General features: G+C 42.3%; 2 protein-coding genes and 1 long non-coding RNA gene across 6 annotated transcripts in view; 1 reads left to right on the plus strand and 2 right to left on the minus strand.

The window, feature by feature from the left end:
• Positions 1–336: 336 nt before the first annotated feature.
• LOC146669180 (uncharacterized) lies at positions 337–3,083 on the minus strand. Its single transcript, XM_085407847.1, has 2 exons — positions 2,290–3,083; positions 337–2,197 (listed from the first exon to the last, which is right to left on the minus strand). Exons 1-2 carry the CDS (start codon positions 2,947–2,949, stop codon positions 1,205–1,207), a joined length of 1,653 nt encoding a protein of 550 aa, XP_085263973.1. The 5' UTR covers positions 2,950–3,083; the 3' UTR covers positions 337–1,204.
• Positions 3,084–3,340: 257 nt separating this feature from the next.
• LOC146669181 (uncharacterized) lies at positions 3,341–18,887 on the minus strand. Of its 4 annotated transcripts, XM_085405645.1 has the most exons (13): positions 18,557–18,886; positions 17,969–18,182; positions 17,622–17,860; positions 16,442–16,545; positions 16,065–16,327; positions 15,763–15,960; positions 15,588–15,674; positions 15,331–15,429; positions 14,974–15,128; positions 14,726–14,854; positions 14,365–14,498; positions 12,263–12,375; positions 11,650–11,884 (listed from the first exon to the last, which is right to left on the minus strand). In XM_085405645.1, exons 4-13 carry the CDS (start codon positions 16,468–16,470, stop codon positions 11,667–11,669), a joined length of 1,425 nt encoding a protein of 474 aa, XP_085261771.1. In that variant the 5' UTR covers positions 16,471–16,545; positions 17,622–17,860; positions 17,969–18,182; positions 18,557–18,886; the 3' UTR covers positions 11,650–11,666. The 4 variants fall into 4 exon arrangements, with proteins under 4 accessions (XP_085261770.1, XP_085261771.1, XP_085261768.1 ...); XM_085405644.1 differs by lacking the exon at positions 11,650–11,884 and adding an exon at positions 3,341–3,600 and having other exon boundaries at positions 17,622–18,182; positions 18,557–18,887; XM_085405642.1 differs by having other exon boundaries at positions 17,622–18,182.
• LOC146669182 (uncharacterized) overlaps positions 11,448–20,682 on the plus strand; it is a 448,771-nt gene continuing 439,536 nt past the window's right edge. The window contains exon 1 of the long non-coding RNA XR_014911687.1: positions 11,448–11,591. This is a non-coding gene — a long non-coding RNA (uncharacterized LOC146669182). The remainder of the gene's footprint in view (positions 11,592–20,682) is intronic.

The raw sequence follows: 20,682 nt of genomic DNA on the forward strand, positions 1-20,682 counted from the left end.
TTTGCATTATTTTTCTTCACATCAATTTTTATTTCGCAAGTAAGGGTGATGTGAGCTGCAAGTGGTCCCCGGGACGCAAGTTTGAGACCCCTGTCACAGACAGTCATTCAGAATGATTGGAAGTGTTTTCTATGTCATCCATTACCTCACATAATACCACTTAAATTTTAAGAAGGTTATTTGCTTCATATGGACTCCCAGAAGAGCTTGTTTCAGACAATGGACCTCAAATTGTGTCAAAAGAATTCAGTCATTTCTTTTTCAATCAAAGGCTTCTGTGTGACCAATATAACAAGGATTCAGTTTAGTTCAAATCTGATTTTTATTGTTGAGACACCTAAGGTTCAATAAAACCATAAAATGATAAAATAAAAATAATACAGAAAAGCAATAAAGTGAGCAAGTACCATAGAAATCAAAGAGACACGAACATCAGTGGCTCCACATCCTAGACGGGAGCCAAAATGCATTCATGCATGATTGGATTGAAGACAGAATAATGCTAAATGTTAAAATTAATAATGTTAAAATTTTTTGCTGCTTTAACTTAAGATCTAAATATCTGCAACATTTACAAGCATCTTGCAGTTTCCAATTTTGTATTATTGTTGAGACTAAAATGATTTTTTTATATCAGTGCCAAAAGAGGGCAGCATAACCTTATGTGACTGTAAACCAGATTTTACATTTATTGTCACAACAAACTGCATTAACTAAATCCTAGCAAGAGGCACTTTACCTTTTGTTTCTTTCTTACTTCTTTCTTACTCCTAAAAGGGCTACAACAGCAGATACATACAAAAGAAATTTTGAATATTCTATTTGCCATCTTGCCACAGTCCATGATACAGAAAAAATGCAGATACTTTCCTTTGTTACTAACATTGTTGTGGGCACCAGAGGACACGGATTTTCACAAAAAATACATAACAATCCATTGTTTCAAGCTAAAAGCACTTGCAAGTACAAGAACACAAACTCACATGCGGTCCGTTATTTTTGTTTTATTTTTTTTTGCAGCTGACATTTCAGGTCAGAAATGGTCAGTTATTACTAAAGCCTGCTGCTGCCTCTGCTGGAGACATTGCTGCAGATGTTGCTTTGCCCTCCTTTGCGGATGTTGTAGTGGTGCAGATGGCACCACCTGCTTCAGCTTCCATGCCACCTGCTTCTATTCCAGCTAGGTTCATTAGTTCTTTCCACTTTAGGTTTTTTTTTTAGAAAGTTTTGGTTTTTGCAAGCTTTCAATCATAGATACAGGGAGATCTCTAAGCTCTTTTATCCATTGATCTTTATTTTGCCCTACAGGTTGCCCTCCATCTGCAGGCTGCCCTCCATCTGCAGGTTGCCCTCCATCTGCAAGTGGCCCTCCATCTGCAAGTGGCCCTCCATCTGCAAGTGGCCCTCCATCTGCAGGTGGCCCTCCATCTACAGGTTGCCTTCCATCTGCAGGGTGCCCTCCATCTGTAGGGTGCCCTCCATCTGCAGGTTGCCCTCTATCTGCAGGCTGCCCTCCATCTGCAGGTTGCCTTCCATCTGCAGGGTGCCCTCCATCTGTAGGGTGCCCTCCATCTACAGGTTGCCTTCCATCTGCAGGGTGCCCTCCATCTGCAGGTTGCCCTCCATTTGCAAGTGGCCCTCCATCTACAGGTTGCCTTCCATCTGCAGGGTGCCCTCCATCTGTAGGTTGCCCTCCATCTGCAGGTTGCCCTCCATCTGCAGGCTGCCCTCCATCTGCAGGTTGCCCTCCATCTACAGGTTGCCTTCCATCTGCAGGGTGCCCTCCATCTGCAGGTTGCCCTCCATCTGCAGGCTGCCCTCCATCTGCAGGTTGCCCTCCATCTGCAAGTGGCCCTCCATCTACAGGTTGCCTTCCATCTGCAGGGTGCCCTCCATCTGCAGGGTGCCCTCCATCTGCAGGTTGCCCTCCATCTGCAGGTGGCCCTCCATCTACAGGTTGCCCTCCATCTGCAGGGTGCCCTCCATCTTCTTTTTCATATATTTTCTCAAAGATGTTCTTGGTCAGCTCTTCTTTTGCTGCTTCTGTTAAAATCTCTTTCAGTATCTTTTCACCCTGTTCCAAGATCACTTTGTCATAAACAGCTCTTCTGCTACAACAGCATTTACAGCAATCGCACCACAGTGACATCAAGGCAACCAGTAAAATGATAAAAAAGAGCACAGTGAATCCAATGACCTAAAAAAGAATCATCAAAGATCAATTACAATAAGACAAAATTGTTAAATGCAGAGGAAAAAAACTACAAAAAAAAAAAAAGAAACACTCACCCTTGATTTGTTTTTTAGAGAATCAATGGTCACATTTTCCTCAGCTGTGATGTTGGTTTTATTTTTGCAGGCCAACTGTGATTGTACAGATTCAATGCAACAGCAAACATACCAGTCTCCATCAACAAGCACAGAGACAACCCACAGCAGACCAACGCAAAATGCCCTGAAACTATGCATCAAGAAAACTCCACATAACTGTGTCCTGCAAATCTTCACTGAACAACAACAACAGTCACATTTTGTCGGTGGCTCATTTGTTTTTCTCTCAAATTTCCATTGACATGTATAATTGCAGGTCTTCTGTAATGTCTTGTCTATCCAAAGTATTAATAAAAAAATAATTAAAAGTGGCAACAAAATGTATGTGCTGCAGTCTAGACCTACATCTTTGCAAGTGCAATGCATATCACGATCAAGTAAAATACTGTAAGTAAAACTGCCAACGATGGTAACAAAAACACCAAGCGCCGTAAAGGGAAAATTTGTCAGAAAGTTCTTCATCTTTGGCAGACAGTTTGTATCTGATGAGCACTGCAGCTTCGAATGGGAACAAGGATCAGCAAGACCACAAGCATTTCCCTTTTGAAATAAAAAGAAAAAAAAAATTGTTCTGAAGGGGTGGGACTTTGTGACTGATATTTCTTTCCTAATCTTCATTTAGTATGACTGTTATGAATATTATTGAAATGGTCAACATTTAGATAGGAGACTTTGAGGGTGACCTGGAACCTAACAGTCTAATATTGTCATGTTGATGCTGAATTTCATAAAGGGACCATTAAAAGTTTGTGGATAATGTCTCTCCAGCTCTTAGTATTTCTAGCAACTTAGAAATTACCCACTGAACATAAACGACATACAACCATGTAGTTCTTGTTCCTGAAACCTGCTGAGACTGCACTTTATCATTTGCGTTACCCACCATTTCATTTGGGTAATGCAGTTCAGTGAACACATTAATTGTTTATCAGCTTTTGGAAGAGGAATATTAGGGCAGGCACTGAGAGTAGGAGATGAGAGAGAATTTTGACAATCAGATCTGATATGGCTTGCTTTGCAGGAGTATGGGAGTCACCTGGGAGGGTAGCTGCGAGAGACCAAGTGAGTGACTGGTGTGAAGTTGTGAAAGCCGAGAGTCAAACTAGAAATAGCTCTGTGATTTGAGACAGGGTGGGACAAGAGGGGCAGGCAGGTGGAGAATGCGAACCTTTCCACAGCCAGCGACCATGGAAGTGCAAGGGTGACCAGCGATCAGATGAGGAGGTAATCCAACTGCAAGCAGTGAGTATGAGAGATCCGATGGAAATACTGGGAAAACAAGAAGAACAAAAGTAAGGGGGTTAGGTACTAGGAATCTGAGCTTTTGTTATTTCATCAGTGTGATTCAGGTGCACTGGCATACAGAGGTCCATAGTTCTCCACCCATTTACTCCTGTATCCCCTGTACTTTAAACCTTTGTTCTCCACTGGTCCCCTGGCGGGTCTTTTTATTTGCTTTATATCATTATATTTTTAAGGAAATAGACATATTTATATATATGCTGATATAGTATTTTCTATTTCAAATATATTCATTAGTGATCCAGAGGTTATTTACAATGGACTCATTTTTGTTTTTAAACAACTATTTTCCCACAGGCAAAGAAGAAAAAAAGGAAAATCAGACTCCACTTGGAGCTCACACCTTCTAGACCAAGATCCCTCTCATTGAAGGGAATATAACGGTCAAGGTAAGTATACAAGGTAAGTTTAATTTTTTTTTTTTTTTTGTGGAAAAATGAGACCAAGTTCAACAGATCACTACAAGACTATTTACATAAGATGACCCACAGTGGCTTCTATAAAGTGAAACTAAATAAACTAAGTAACTAAAACACTCCTATCAACACTCCTGCAGTATAGATAACTTTATTCTCACATCAAAAGCAAAAGATAGCAAATCGACATTACATTAATATGATCTAAAGTTTAGCCCCCAAGTATGGAACTCCAAAGTGTTCAAAATTAAATAAATAAATAAGTCATGATGAAATAAATAACTATGTGAATAAATAAGACACAGATATGTAATGTGAGAATGATATTGTGAAATAATGGAACACGTTTTGAAAAAAAGCTCATTATTGTGAAATATATTGCATTCTGCTATATAAATTTACTTATTATTGTGAAATATTATTTCATGATCATTATTTTTCACAATAACAGAGATTATTCCTGAGGCATTTTATTCATTCTCAGCCGTTTTTAATCCAAAATGTCCTTTTTTTCAAAGTCAGTCTTTATTTCAAAATCCCGTTTTTCCCAATGGCCTATTTATTTCATAATGCGACTTTTCAGCAGAATGACTTTGTCTGTCAATCAGTGTGAGTGGACTTGACCTTTGCGCCTATTGGCTGATCGTTTACTATCGACTAGTTTTCCTGGATACCTGCTCCGCGGACGGCTGCTACAGGTAGCAAAAACATGCTAGGTCAAAAGTCACGGAGGATGGCGGACTGGTGTGAACGTCAGTCAATTCTGCTCATTTTAGCAGATCAGATAGAGAGGGATCATTTACCTGTAGATACTGATTTGAGTCGTTTAGATGATGTTTCTGAAATGCTTGGGATGATAATTGCTCTTCAAGATGTTAGCATCGATGACAGCATTGTCGAAAGTTTAAGATCAATTCAGCACCGTGTTCGTTTGGAATACGCCGAGGAAGAACAGTCTTCAAATGTTGGTCGTCCACGTCTTGAAATCCCGGCTGCAGCACTCAGGACTTTAGTGCTGTCCGGGATAACCATCGGGGTAATTGCCGATATGTTTTCTGTGTCTCCGAGCACAATTAGGAGGAGAATGACGGAGGAAGGTCTAAGGTAAGTTTATGCTGTAATTTAACACCTGTGTGAGTCTGTACACAGCATTATTTAGATGTTAACCTTAATTATGACGTTTGATATTGAAATATTATCGCTTACTTTTTTATTGTGAATGTCTAGCACCCCCCCCCCCCCCCCCAGGGCCTTCTTAGAGTCCCTGGGGGGGGGGGGGGGGGGGGGGGGGGGTGCTGGAAGGTGCTCCACCTGGAGACTCTGTTGTCCTGCTGGGAGACTTCAATGCTCACGTCGGTAACGACAGCGAGACCTGGAGGGGCGTGATTGGGAGGAACGGCCTCCCTGATCTGAACCCGAGCGGTGCTTTGTTATTGGACTTCTGTGCTAATCACAGTTTGGCCATAACGAACACCCTGTTCGAACATAAGAGTGTCCATAAGTGCACGTGGCACCAGGGTGCTCTAGGCCGTAGGTCGATGATCGATTTTGTAATCGTATCACCAGACCTGCGACCATATGTTCTGGACACTTGGGTAAAGAGAGGGGCTGAGCTGTCAACTGATCACCACCTGGTGGTGAGTTGGATCAGGTGGCAGGGGAGGACGCTGGACAGACCTGGTGCACCTAAACGCGTAGTGAGGGTGTGCTGGGAACGTCTAGCAGAGGCCCCAGTCCGCGAGATCTTCAACGCACACCTCCGGCAGAGCTTCAACAACATTCCGAGGGAGACTGGGGACATTGAGTCCGAATGGACCATGTTCAGCGTCTCCATTGCCGAAGCTGCTGCATTGAGCTGCGGCCGCAAGGTGGTTGGTGCCTGCCGTGGTGGTAATCCCCGAACCAAATGGTGGACACCAGAGGTGAAGGGAGCCAACAGGCTGAAGAAGGAGTCCTATCGGGCTTGGTTAGCCTGTGGGACTCCAGAGGCAGCCGACAGGTATAGACAGGCCAAGCGAAATGCGGCTCGGTCAGTGGCTGAAGCAAAAACTCGGGTGTGGGAGGAGTTCGGAGAGGCCATGGAAAAAGACTTTCGTACTGCCTCGAAGAGATTCTGGCAAACCGTCAGGCGTCTCAGGAGGGGAAAGCGGTGCTCTACCTGCACTGTGTATAGTGCTGGCGGAGCGCTGCTGACGTCGACTGAGAAAATTGCCAGGCGGTGGAAGGAATACTTCGAGGACCTCCTTAATCCCACTGACACGTCTTCCGAGGAGGAAGCAGAGTCTGGGGATGAGGGGAATGACCCGCCAATTTCCGGGGGCGAGGTCACTGAGGCAGTTAAACAACTCCTTGGTGGCAGAGCCCCTGGTGTTCATGAGGTCCGCCCCGAGTTCCTGAAGGCTCTGGACATTGTAGGGCTGTCCTGGTTGACACGCCTCTGCAATGTTGCGTGGAGATTAGGGGCAGTACCTGTGGACTGGCAGACCGGGGTGGTGGTCCCCATCTTTAAGAAGGGGGACCGGAGGGTGTGTTCCAACTACAGGGGGATCACACTCCTCAGCCTCCCTGGGAAAGTCTATGCCAGGGTGCTGGAAAGGAGAGTTCGTCCGCTAGTCGAACCTCGGATACAGGAGGAACAATGTGGTTTTCGTCCTGGTCGCGGAACACTGGACCAGCTCTTTATCCTCTCGAGGATACTTGAGGGTGCATGGGAGTTTGCCCAACCAGTCTACATGTGTTTTGTGGACTTGGAGAAGGCATTCGACCGTGTCCCTCGGGGTGTCCTGTGGGAGGTGTTGCGGGAGTATGGGGTGTCTGGCCCATTGCTACGGGCCATTCGATCCCTATACAACCGTTGCAAGAGCTTGGTTCGCATTGCCGGCAATAAGTCGGACTCGTTCCCGGTGGGTGATGGGCTCCGCCAGGGCTGCCCTTTGTCTCCGGTTCTGTTCATAATTTTTATGGACAGGATTTCTAGGTGCAGCCAAGTGGCGGAGGGCTTTCGCTTTGGTGGCCTCAGAATCTCATCTCTGATTTTTGCGGATGATGTGGTTCTGTTGGCTTCATCGGGTGAGGGCCTCCAGCTCGCACTGGAACGGTTCGCAGCCGAGTGTGAAGCAGCGGGAATGAGGATCAGCACCTCCAAATCTGAGGCCATGGTTCTCAGCCAGAAAAGGGTGGAGTGCCCACTCCGGGTCGGGGATGAGTTCCTGCCCCAAGTGGAGGAGTTAAAGTATCTCGGGGTCTTGTTCGCGAGTGATGGGAGAAGGGAGCCGGAGATCGACAGACGGATTGGGGCTGCAGCTGCAGTAATGCGGACGCTGCACCGGTCCGTCGTGGTGAAGAGGGAGCTGAGTGTAAAAGCGAAGCTCTCAATTTACCGGTCGATCTACGTCCCTACCCTCACCTATGGCCACGAGCTGTGGGTAGTGACCGAAAGAACGACATCGCGGATACAAGCGGCAGAAATGAGCTTCCTCCGAAGGGTGGCTGGCCTCTCCCTTAGAGATAGGGTGAGAAGTTCGGCCATCCGGGAGGGACTCAGAGTAGAGCAGCTGCTGCTCCACATCGAAAGGAGCCAGCTGAGGTGGTTCGGGCATCTGACAAGGATGCCCCCTGGGCCCCTCCTGGGTGAGGTGTTTCAGGCATGTCCCACCGGGAGGAGGCCCCGGGGCAGACCCAGGACATGCTGGAGAGATTATATCTCTCGGCTGGCCTGGGAACGCCTTGGTGTTCCCCCGGATAAGCTGGAGGAGGTGGCTGGGGAGAGGGAGGCCTCTTTGCTTAGGCTGCTGCCCCCGCGACCCGGCCTCGGATAAAGCGGATGAAGATGGATGGATGGATGTCTAAAATAAGCGTGGCAGCTACGACTAATGCTATCGGCGCCATCTTGTTGTTGAGACACGTTTAGCCGGCGCAGTGTTAGCTGTTAGAGTGTGTTAACTCGGAGACTGGGGGCAGTGGAACCTGTAGGAACCTTTTACACAGAGTAAACCCACCAGCTTTCCACAGTCTACTTACTTATCACATGTTGGTAGACAGCAGGGTCATTAGTGCTTTAAATAGTACATAGTTGAATGTTTCATTGCTGTTTGCAGCTAATTGGTCTCTGATAACACATAACAAAGTTGATGTTAAATAGCAAGTTTATTGAAATGGTTTTGTCTATTACAGCAGCGTTTTAAATATCATACTTTCTCTGGTGTCTTCAGTAAAGCTAAAAGAAGAATACATTTACGTCCTTGGTTCTTTCAGGAAAACGTTTTGTTGAGACTTGCTGTTATACTAAAAAAAAAAATTATGTGCAGAAAATCTGATAGGTATTCTTCTATTGGGAATGAGGACTTGGATGCAAAAGTGCTGGACATTCAGCGTCATCACCCAAATGCCGGCTGCAGAATGATGATGGGACATCTACGATCCAGAGGCATACACATTCAAAGTAAGCTGATATTGTTTGAATATCCAAACACCAGTTTCTGGCCCAGAAAGCATGTGTCAGTGTAGCCATGATGTGATATTATAATGTAGGCATCAAAAATGACTAGGCATGTTCGCATCACTGTTATGCAGTTATGTTCCTGTTTGAACCAGTTTGTACATGATTCTCTGTCCCTAGTAAATCTGTACAGCACCTGGATACTTACCTGAAGCAATGAAGATCTGTCTCATAAGCATTACAGTGTTTACAATACAGTCTTTTTGTAGTTGTTAGTACTAAGACATGATCTGTTTGTTAATCAGGATTTCGACTGATGGATTCAATGAGACGAGTCAATCCAGAAGGGGTCATGATGCGACGGTTATCTATTCAGACTGCAACGCGTCGTCAGTACAGTGTACCAGCACCAAATCACCTTTGGCATATCGATGGAAATCATAAACTAATTCGGTCAGTACTTGCATCACCTTTTCCCTATTCCATTGAAATAACAGAATGCATGTATAAAATTTTAAAATGAAGCCTTGAGTTTGTAAATGTCATCTTAAATGCTGTCATATAAGGCCATTTACAGGATTTGCTATAGTCATGTCTGAGGCTTTACATTATGCATGTGATTCCTTGCACTACAGATCTTTCTGTAAAGTGTTTAAGTTTCCCTTCTATTATTTCTTTTACATTCCTGTTATAACATCTTGTCACTTTATATGGAACTGAAATATTGGTCTTGCTTGTATGTAACTGGGGACATGACAATGTTTTTTTTTTTTTAATTCTGCCTTGTCAGATGGAGATTTGTTGTCCATGGTGGGATAGATGGTTTTTCTAGGTTAATTGTCTACCTTAAAGCTGCCACCAACAACAAAGCTACAACAGTTTTTGATGGTTTCTTGTCAGCAATCAGACAATATGGCATACCGTCAAGAGTCCGGTAAGAGGTGTTTAACAAATACAGTATGTCAAAAAACTCTGTATTGGACAGTAGTTATATTCAGATTGTTACTCTCACTGACTCGGATCAAAACTTCTCTACTTTTTTTCCAGGTCAGACAAAGGAGGGGAAAATGTGAAGGGTGCACATTTCATGGTGCAGACAATGGGGGAGAACAGGAACTCTCACATTACAGGAGTGAAGTGTTCACAACCAGCGGTAAGGACAAGTAAATTGATGGCCTGTCTTACATTTTTTTCACACATCCAATTGTAATAAAACAAATGGTTTCTGAGCATAATTGACTGGTTTTCACTGTGTCTTATAGCATTGAGCACCTGTGGAGGGATGTATATGAAAACGTCCTTGACCTTTTCTACACAATCTTCACCCAGCTGGAGATTCAAGGACTGCTCAACCCTGGTGAAGAAATTGACTTGTTTGCACTGCACAGATGCTTTTTGCATCACATTCAACATCATCTTCAGTCATTCCAGGAAGCATGGAATCAGCACGGACTCAGAACAGCAAACAACCATTCACCTCTGCAACTCTGGTTGGTGCACAGAAAGGAGGGACAAGATTTGTCACAGGTACATGACTATTTGATCCGTATTTGTTCTTCTATGTAAAACTCTACTACCTGTAGTTGATATGAGTTTATTTCTACTGTTCAAGTTGGTGTACCGAATATTTCTCCTGAAAGTGAAAATGTCTCTCAAGCCATTCTCTCCTTTTATTCCATCTGTCAGGTATAGATGACAATACTTTAAACAAAGTTAAATTTGTTATACCTGAAGAGAACCAATCCTGACCTAGAATGGATGAATGAATAATTATGCCTAAGAAACTCACATAGGCCCTGACAGACTCAATAAGTCCATCTAGGAACAGCTGCAGGAAACACCTCTTCAGTTTAGATTTAAAACATGTGCATGCTCCTTCAGGTTGATGAGGATTATGGTGTGGACTGGACAGGACCACATAATCACCACCCATCAAATGAGATCACCATTCCTGAGATTCAGCTCCCACGTGCACTGAGTGAACAAGAGCTTGCTGTGCTACCAAACAACAACCTTTCACTCAGTCAAGCTTTGGATACCTACTGTGAAACTGTTCAGTCACTCAAACTTATGTTTGATACCACACCTTAAGTCTTCAAAGTAAGCAGGTGCAATATGTTCACACCCCTTTTTTAAGTTTCTACATCTATGGCTTTGTAGCTAATACTGACTCAAAACAGCATAACCAATTTCATTTTCAACAAAACAGTGAGTGGCTATAAAACAGGATTTGTTTTACACAGCTGTCACTTTAATAATAATAAAAATAAGTGACAATAAAATAAGTGATTTGATTTGATATTCATTTCTTGGATGTACAGTACATGTCAACTCTGAGCAGATTTAATACAATGCACACGGTACAGTAGTATAAAATCTTAATGCAAATAAAATTTCCAGTAGCGAGAATAAAATAAACATACTGTGTAATTTATAATGTACAGTGAACAACTGATTTTGTTTTCTGAGCTCTTTTTAATATAAACTGACAAAAAGCAATAAATGCTCACCTGTACTGTGTATTTTACACTGTCAAGTGTATTAAAGGAACTAGAACTCACTAGATTGTCCGTTTCTTTGAACACTGAATACAGTAATGTGATGCAAGAAAGAAAAACGGTCTAATCTTACCATGTGGTTATGGAATCTGTTAGAGTAAATAGTTAAACATTTGTCATTTTTATATTTACCATTTGTCCATTGTTTTTAACTCTGTGAAAGGAATTCTTTCTTTCCTCCCATCCCCAGATTCTCGAGGTTCTGGGTGCGAGGTTGAAGTGTTTTATCACAGGAACGTCCTTTTGAAGGTCTGCTTGATGTTTGGTAGAGCTTCCTACCCTTTGTATGGTTTCACTGTGTTATCTATGGTAAACCATACATTGGGTGTGGGGGAAGACTACCCTCTTTATGACCAAGGATGTTGTTCCTGCTTTTAGGTTTTATGACCCTTTGATCAGCAGAACACACACACACACACACACACACACACACACACACACACACACACACACACACACACACACACACACACACACACACACAGTCCTTGTCTATGTAACCAAAGGGGGTTGCAGGGGGAGGTGTTTTGTAAACTATTGTTTGAAGTTTGTCAATAAAAAGGCGGCGAGAGGAGGCCACCATTGTGGTCATTTCGATGTTTAGACCCAACAGAATCAATCCTAAACCAGACCAAAACCTGAGTCAGTAGAGTTGAGACAAACCTCAATGTCCATCAGAAATGATTCATAGGTACAGTAGTGTGCAGGAAGACGTAGTACTTCAAAACAGGTGGAAGACTTTGGAAGACTGCTGTTGACCACTTCCACAGTCATTTCTCTCGGCAAGACTTCCCATCCTGTCCAAAACTTGATGAGGGCTTTTCGTTGTGCACAAGACGCTGCAATGGACCATTGTTTTGAGCTATAATGACATCCTATATTCATTATTTTGAGTGTTTTATGGAGAAATACCTTAAAAGATGAACAATTACATAAAGAGCACAAGACATTTTTGCCCCACTCAAATTGCTGTTGTAGCTGTCATAGATATTTTTATGGTAACAAAGCTAAAAGTAGTTACATACAATTATAATGCAACTGATAATGCCACCACTCTGTTTTTTATGTATTGCATGGAGGCAGTATGGAGCAAATAAGAAAACAAAATTATACTATAGTGTACTTTGTTAATGACCCGAGATCACTGGACTGTATGTAATTTACCAAAGTATAATCAGAGAAAACCAATAGCAAAATACCTATTGCAGCAGACTTACCATTTTCAATGAAGGACCGAAGGTAGCCTGCCACTCTGCATTTATCCTCAAGAGAGCATTCCTCTTCCTCCTCATCTTCATCTTCTGTGGCAGGCCACACTATCCTTTCTACACTCAACAAAAATATAAACGCAACACCTTTGTTACTGCTCCCATTCCCCATGGGAGCAGTATCCTGTTATTCTATTATTCATTTAGGATTTACCTAATACTTTTTGATTTTATTCTTATTCATTTTTTAATCTTCTTACTCTATTTATATTTATATTGTATCCTGTTCTTATTTATTTTATCATTTTACCCTGTATATATCGTATTGTGTCATATCTCCAGTGTTTCCTCGGAGGGCGCTCTCTGCACCGGGGCTGTGATTGACCGTGGCTGCTGGGTCTCTGGGGGTTCTCTCAGCCTAGCTGGGGGGCTCCTTTGCCTCCCTCCTGCTGTGTGCCCAGCCTGGAGGCTGCGGTCTGTGACCGGCTCCCGGTGCAGACGGCTCCCTGTTATAGTGTTTCCTCACTTGGCTCATGCGAGCCCAGCCCAATTTTTACTCTTTAAGTGTGCGCGTGTGTGTATGTGTGTGTGTGTGTGTGTGGGGGGGGGGGGGGGGGGGGGGGGGAATATATGTGTATTGAGAGTGTGGGGAGTGAGTTGGAGGGTGGGGTGGGCTGCTTTTAACTATGTAAAGCACTTTGTGCTACTTTTTTTTTTTGTATGAAAAGTGCTTTATAAATAAAGATTGATTGATTGATTGATTGATTGATGGACGTAGAGACCTAAAATTCATTCCAGATACACAATATAACCATCCCTCCCAAACAGTGGTCACAAATCAGTCCAAATGTGTGGTAGTGGGCACATCTGCCATATTGAGATAATCCATCCCACCTCACAGGTGTGCCACATCAGGATGCTGATCTGACATCATGAGTAGTGCACAGGTGTACCTCAGACTGCCCACAACAAAAGGCCACCCTGGAATGTGCAGTTTTTTGCGCTATTGGGGGTCTGGGGACCCAGAACCGGTCAGTATCTGGTGTGACCACCATTTGCCTCATGCAGTGCAACACATCGTCGCATGGAGTCTATCAGATTGTCAATTGTGGCCTGTGGAATGTTGGTCCACTCCACTTCAATGGCTGTGCGAGGTTGTTGGATATTCGTGGGAACTGGTACACGCTGTCGTATACGCCGGTCAAGCACATCCCGAACATGCTCAATGGGTGACATGTCCGGTGAGTATGCTGGCCATGCAAGAACTGGGACATTCTCAGCTGCCATCTGCCCTGAACAATGTGAACCATGATTCATCCGTGAAGCGCACACCTCTCCAACGTGCCAGACGCCATCGAATGTGAGCATTTGCCCACACAAGTCTGTTACGGCGACGAGCTGGAGTCAGGTCAAGACCCCGATGAGGACAACGGGCATGTAGTTGAGCGTCCCTGAGACGGTTTCTGACAGTTTGTGCAGAAATTGTTTGGTTGTGCAAACCAATTGTTCCAGCAGCTGTCTGGGTGGCTGGTCTCAGACGATCTTGGAGGTGAACCTGCTGGATGTGGAGGTCCTGGGCTGGTGTGGTTACACGAGGTCTGCGGTTGTGAGGCCGGTTGGATGTGCTGCCATATTCTCTGAAACGCCTGTGGAGACGGCTTATGGTTGAGAAATGAACATTCAATGCACGGGCGACAGATCTGGTTGACATTCCTGCTGTCAGCATGCCAATTGCACGCTCCCTCATTGCTTGTGGCATCTGTGGCATTTTGCTGTGAGACATGGGGAATGGGAGCAGTAACAAAGGTGTTGCGTTTATATTTTTGTTGAGTGTAGAATAGACTGCATAAAATAGTTCACCTTGGTTAATTTTTTCTCTTAAATGCTACAAGATAAAATAAGCTTAATTTGTCATTTTATATCTTTACTTATCTTGTAGTCTTAAGAGCGTCAGCAACATTAGGTGTATTTTTATTAAATGTAACCCAGCTGTTCGACTAGCCCAAGCATACAAAATAGTATATTGATGTTTTGTGTCAACAATTAATGTTCATCCTTCATAAATTAACCAAATACCTTTACTATTCAGATGTTAAAAGATGTGACCTGACTTTACCTTACAACAGGGAGCAGTCTCTGATTCCCTTGGAATGATGTCTGATCTTTCTGTCAGAAGCGGCCATACCATGGTCTCCTTAAGCCATTTCCTCAGCTGCTTGACTTGACGGCTTGTTCGTGTTATGACCTACAACAGTGAGACCAAACCAAAACTGAAGTGTGAGTCCATAAAGTAAAAGACACTTTAAATGTTAAATACTTAAAGAACATCCACTGTACTGATAAAGCATTTCAAATGGCCTCCAAAGAGATTTCTTTAATGTATATGAAAAATGTACTTATTCACATCCAAAGGTTTGATTTGCTTTTCTATTTAAAATTTACATTTATTGGGGAGAGTAAGTCCGTACTCACAGCGTGGAATAGCAGACGTTCATACAGCCACTTTCTATTGGTTTGTGTGACACCTGGCAGGTCCCAAGCCAGGGCTAGCTCGAGAACATTTCTTCGTTCCAGTTCTGTTAATTCAGCAGTGCCATCAAGCTAGGACAGAGGGAAATAAATTAGTCAGTAGTAGGTACTGATGGCTATTCAATCTTGTCTCTAAATTTAATATTTAGTGAAATAGTAATTCTTTAAAATAATGGTACAAAAATGCAAACCAGCTGAATAGTGCTGCGGATATCAATATCAGGGCAATCCTCAATCTGAACTGTAGCTGTTTCAGGTGAGCCACCAAAAAGGACATGGATGATTGCAGGACTTATACCAGACACACACGGTCCACCATGAATGAATGAATGTCCCATTATTCTTCCTAAGATCAAACATAATAAATTCACTTAGCCTAACATTGCATGGGGGTAAAGACAAACAGTTTTGTAACTGTATTCAATCTAGTTTTCATCTTTATGGTTACAGTTAGGATAATGTAACACAAGTAATGCTTTTTACTTTAGTGCTGCACATGAATTATTTTAAATTACTATTCCTCTTATTTCTGTACATAACTTTCTTACCTGCCACCAAAAACATGTCACTCTCAAGCAAGGTCTGAGAAGTGGACGGAGTCAAGTGTTCTGGCTCACCGTCAAACAGTCTTGTAAGATCTGTGTTCCCTGAAAAGAGTACATCTAGGTTATGGTGAGTATGAGAAATCCAGGCAGTAATTTTAACACAATTAACTCATTTACATAACAAATACATTTTCTTTACATGAATAAATATTCTCTTATTTAATCCACTATACATGTGCCCAGTCTAGTTTCATACATACCAAAATTCAAATGCAAACCAGACTGTACTAGAGAAACTGCCTTTGAGAAGAAGAATCTCTTCACCCCTTCTCCAACAGCAACATCCCCTAAAAGTAAGAAGAAGAAAAAAACTTGTGAAGTTTCGGATTAGTCAGTCACTGGATTTCTAATGTTTTCACAATACAGAAAAAATACCTTCCAGTTTGCAGCTGACAGGGCCCGCCCACTCTACCTTTGGAGCTTTGTAGAGGGAGATAAGTGATGTCTGTTGATCCACAATACTTTCCCGCAAGTCCATTTGCAGGACTACTGCCTTTCTGGTCTCATACTTTGAAAGTAACTTGGACTTGTAGAGCCAGGCTGCTCTGGTTGCATCTTGTTCACATTTCCACTCTGAAAGGTACACATTTGTATGGATCACATGAATCAAAAGAAATAAAATATATGTATTTTTTGCCATTTGTCTGGTATCTTCCTAACTTAATTCCTGTCACTACCTGGTTTTTCCCATAGAAGTGACTTTTCCTCATCTTGATGAGATGCATCTTCCTGCACTACCACCATATCACCTGACGATTGCTCTGCTCTTGCTGAGGTTATGGTGGATTCCAAGATGATACTATCTGGTTCCTCTACCCCGCAGGACAGATTCCAGGCATCACTGTTGCTACAGGATGGGACCTCTGACCTTGCTGTTGTACTACGAGTCTGCCTAGCCTGACTTTCAGTAACAGACTGAGGTTCAGCACCACTCAATGAACTGTGAGAGGGATTGGCAGAGATTTCAGCATCCATCACCAATATATACAAAGTGGACTTACTTAGTTTCCACACTATATACTAAAATATATAGAAAATCAAAGATGTTCCTTACCTTGTGCATTTAGTGATGTGGTTTTTCATTTTATTTAAAGGAATGTTAATGTCACAATTCAGGCATTTTGTGGGGGGTCCTTGTTGCTGGAGGGTTGTCAGGCTCTACAGAGAATATGGAGATAAAAATATATATATACAATTGGTGCATACTGTGATAAAAGATATTTTGACAGTTCTGCAATCGCATTTGCCAACGTGAGAAGCAGAAACAAATTGTAAACACTAGTGATGTGCGATACCACTGATTTCCTTTCCGATCCGATACCAAGTAAAATTCAGGGTGGTATCAGCGATACTGATCCGATACCGATACTCTGTACAAAAACGTAATGTTTCATTGCATTTCATAATACAATATATAATTGTATTATGTAATTGTAATAATAACATAACCATATTGCTTCATAATGATTAGAGGACATCAGACAACTTGTTTTTATTGCTTAATAATGCAGAATAATCATATAGAAATAAAAAAACTGACGTTGTGCGCCATTTGAACATGTTGCCTGCCTGCAGCACTAAAGGACTCTGCGAGAGATGTCTGTCTCGCCCTAGCAGCACCTGTCCCTGTCCTCCTCTTCAGTTCGCCTCAACATAAGCTTATCATATTCTGTGATGTGATTTACTCCGAGGTGTTTGACGAGGTCAGTGGTGTTGCCACAACAACGTGTCCACACAGGACTCTGTTTGCGCTCAGCCATTGTTGTGAGTGTGCACGCCAGGGGCTGCGACACATTTATACAGCCGTATTTCGCATATGACTATGAAAGGCGTAAGAGGAAGTAGTTCCTTCCAAATTAGACGATCCGAATTGTATAGTTTCTTTCCACTGCGTTCATTTGAATAGAAAAACTACAAATTTACCCCAGAGTACTAAAATATCGATATTATAATATGAGAATCGATTCTAGAACATAAATTGCTGGTATCGGAAGAATCGATATTTCAGTATCGATCCGCACACCACTAGTAAACACAAAATTACATATCTCCTTCTAAACCTTTTCTAACAATTGCTTACATACACATTCAGAACCATTATTACTCATATGCAGTCATGTTTCTAACCAGCCGACAGCTAAAGCTGATTTGACACATAGTTGAGCTTAGCTAGCCATTTGAACTAGTTTATTAATACATGCAAATAACATATTCTGACCCTAATCATTACTCACGTCTTCCAAATCAATACTTTTCTGCAGTGGCCTTATATAGATCAAAGCTTGTCCAATTCCACTCAATGGACTGCGGAGATATCGCACTGTATATCCAGTGTCTGGGCTTGGGATTGTGCACAGGTTACGGCTTCATGTTGTACCCGAGATTCTCAGCAGTTCAAACCCTCCTGTGTCTTTCAGCTGAGGGAAGGTATCCTCAATCTTTGCCTTGACCACTTCTGGGTCATCATCCCTTCCTGTAAAACACATTACTTGCTGTACATTACTACAAAAATGGTACATATAAGAGTAAAAATGTAGTTAAACTGAATCTTGAAATATTAACAAATGACATGTAGCATCACCTTGGAATGAAATCCGTTTCTCTCCAAGTCCAGCTGCTGCTAGGTCAAATTTGACTGCTTTAGCTGGCACTGTGTCTGACATATGATCATGTAAACAGAAGAAGGTGTGTGTAAATGGAGCGGCATGCTTTCTTGGAAGAATGCGAGGTCAGAGATGAAAGTGGCACTGAGGAAGGCCTCACTCTGTAAGGGGCAAACAGTCTTGCGACTTCAGCTTTAAAAAGGGAAAAACAATATTATAGAAAACATTCTAAAAGCTTAGATTAATTGCTACTTAATTTGCAAGTATTATACCCGCTTACAAAATCACTACATTGAACTAGAATTGCTTTATTTTCATTCACATAGATTACTTGACTTCCATATTAGCAGAGAAAATAAGACACTTTAAAACGTCATGATTTAACTATTACCTACAACAATGTAAATAGTGATACAGACATTAACCCAGAAGACGATTATCTTCTCTTACCTAATTTATTAAGTTCTTTGCTATGATAAAAACAGTATAAAATATTTGTGACTGAACTGATTAAAAAGCTCATTTTTTGGCAGACAGACTAACCAAGCAGTAACATCGTTACTTACCCTGAACAGCGTTTCTCGGAGTGGAGCTAGCTGTGATAGCGTTAGCGTTTGCTAACGTTAACATTGTGCTGTTTTGATGAGAACTTGGACCAGGGACCGCTTCATCTCCAGTATGCTGCTGCAACACTCTCTCAGACTGAGGTGAAGACGTACAATCTAAGCGGTTAGCAACTTCTCTGAGTAACTCAGAAACGGACTTGTTTCCTGCAGCCATGCCCTTCACAAGAATTGATACACCTGTAACGTTATTCGCGCCCAGTGTTTTGCATTTGTCGGTGCCTTAAGTTTATCTTGAGCTGCATACTGCCGCCAGCTGCATAGGAGACGCATTGCACCATTAAACCTAAATCGACAATTCATGTGCTATTACTTATGTCTGAGTAACAGTGGCGTGTCTAGAAAATTTTTGTTGGGGGGGCCAGGTAGGGGCACAGATTTGGAGAAGGGTGGCAGATTTAATTGGCAGATAATGTTTAAAAAAAAAATTCTACCAACCCTTAACCATAATTCAATAATCCTATAAACCTAATAACCAAATGCACTTTTAACTCTTATTAGAATGAGATTTTAACCACTACGGTGCAAAGTTTTTAGATACTGCGTTGATAAAGTACAAGAGATACAATCAGTGCTTTGTCAGTGTTTACTCAGCATTCAAGGACAGCAATATTTGCATAGTATTTTTACTGACATATACTGCACATATGTTTTGGGCAAAAACATTTTTGAATATTAAAATACGAACATTTGTAGCAAACAATTGACAAATTAGCCAGTTCCAATGTAAAACTTTCTCTGCCTGTTAAAAAAAGAAGATAATCTTCTCACAAACTGGTGTTTGATTTTGAAACAGGAAAAAAGTGGAGAAACAACTGAAAAGACTAATATTTGAATAAAACCTGAAAGCAAGTAAATACTTTCTATGCTGCCTTATGGTAAACTTTGGTAATATTGATAAAGAACAACACTGGCTGATGATGAAATACATTCAGCTGGCATGGTGACACTGCCAGTATAACCTGCAGGGCTGGACTGGGACAGAAAATCGGGCATTTTGACTACAGACCGACCCACCAGGTATTAAAGCCATAAAGCCTTTGAATGAAAACAAACCCTGTTGTGACAGTGATGTACAGTCTTTTTGGTATATGTATGATTTCTATACATTTTACGTCAGATAAAAACTTTGGTTGTAAGATTTAGATAATTATTTAATAAAAGCTAGATATTTTAAATGAGAATAAGAAAGAAAAGTATTTCTTTGTGCCCCCTTTCCCTGTTAATGCCCTACCTGGCCCCCTGGCAAAACTTTGCTAGACCCGCCCCTGCACAGTTACCAGCTGTCAGCTACATAAAAAAGGATCCTGGTGGGTGGTCTTCACGTTTCCCTCTCACCAGATATCCAAACCGACATCATGACCAGCAGCTTTACAGCTGTGGCTCCAGCAAACATCAGCTGATACTAGAAATTAATATTAAATAAATTCTAACAACAGCCGATCAAGCTTAAACGTGCTGCTGTTGTTTAGCGCAACATCTGCTGGCTTCGTCTTTCTGGCGCAAAGTGGGCGATAAACAAACAAGAGAGAAAAGCCGATCAGCTGATCATCGATCAGTTTCATGATTTAAGTAGCAACAGGAGAGGCAGGATGAGAGAAGAGGCAGCTGTGCAGCGTAAAGACAGAATAAATCCAGCTTTGTGTCTTTTTCCATTCTAGCTGAAGTTCGGGACAAACTGCGTCTCTTCTCAGCTCAATACGAAACGTGTAATATTTTCTCTGATTGAGGGACCATTCCATTTTTTTAAGGAGCCGTTGGCAACTCTACTAACTAACCTTATGAATAAAATAAAGTTCACTATCAGTAACATCATAGCAACCGAACAGCTGTATAAAAACTCCAAGCTGGCTAGAACGCAGTATGAGTTATTGCAACTGACAGTAAAAAGTCAGCACAACGAAAATAAACTCCACCTAAACTTAGTTCATATCTGACCCAGATAGACTGCAGGTCATAACTTCTTACCTGAAGTTCAGTTCACCTGACACTCGGACTGGCGGCTGCCTCGGGGCTCTCCTCCTGCCTCCCCTTCCCTCATCCACCTGCTGCCTCTGTGGAAGCCCCGC

The sequence above is a fragment of the Rhamphochromis longiceps genome, linkage group LG5, assembly GCF_057381845.1.
Source record: "Rhamphochromis longiceps isolate RC_006_pf linkage group LG5, R_longiceps_female_GT1.1, whole genome shotgun sequence".
Classification (NCBI taxonomy): Eukaryota; Metazoa; Chordata; class Actinopteri; order Cichliformes; family Cichlidae; genus Rhamphochromis; species Rhamphochromis longiceps.

Excerpts from the sequence above, each read along its gene's own strand:
- LOC146669180 (XM_085407847.1), bottom strand. The coding sequence starts at position 2,949 with ATGAAGATTAGGAAAGAAATATCAGTCACAAAGTCCCACCCCTTCAGA. Across the intron at positions 2,198-2,289 it reads CTCTAAAAAACAAATCAAGG|GTCATTGGATTCACTGTGCT; the intron begins GTGAGTGTTTCT and ends ATTCTTTTTTAG.
- LOC146669181 (XM_085405645.1), bottom strand. The coding sequence starts at position 16,470 with ATGAAAAACCACATCACTAAATGCACAAG. Across the intron at positions 15,961-16,064 it reads ACTTCTATGGGAAAAACCAG|AGTGGAAATGTGAACAAGAT; the intron begins GTAGTGACAGGA and ends TGTACCTTTCAG. Across the intron at positions 14,855-14,973 it reads TCCGCAGCACTATTCAGCTG|CTTGATGGCACTGCTGAATT; the intron begins GTTTGCATTTTT and ends CCTCTGTCCTAG.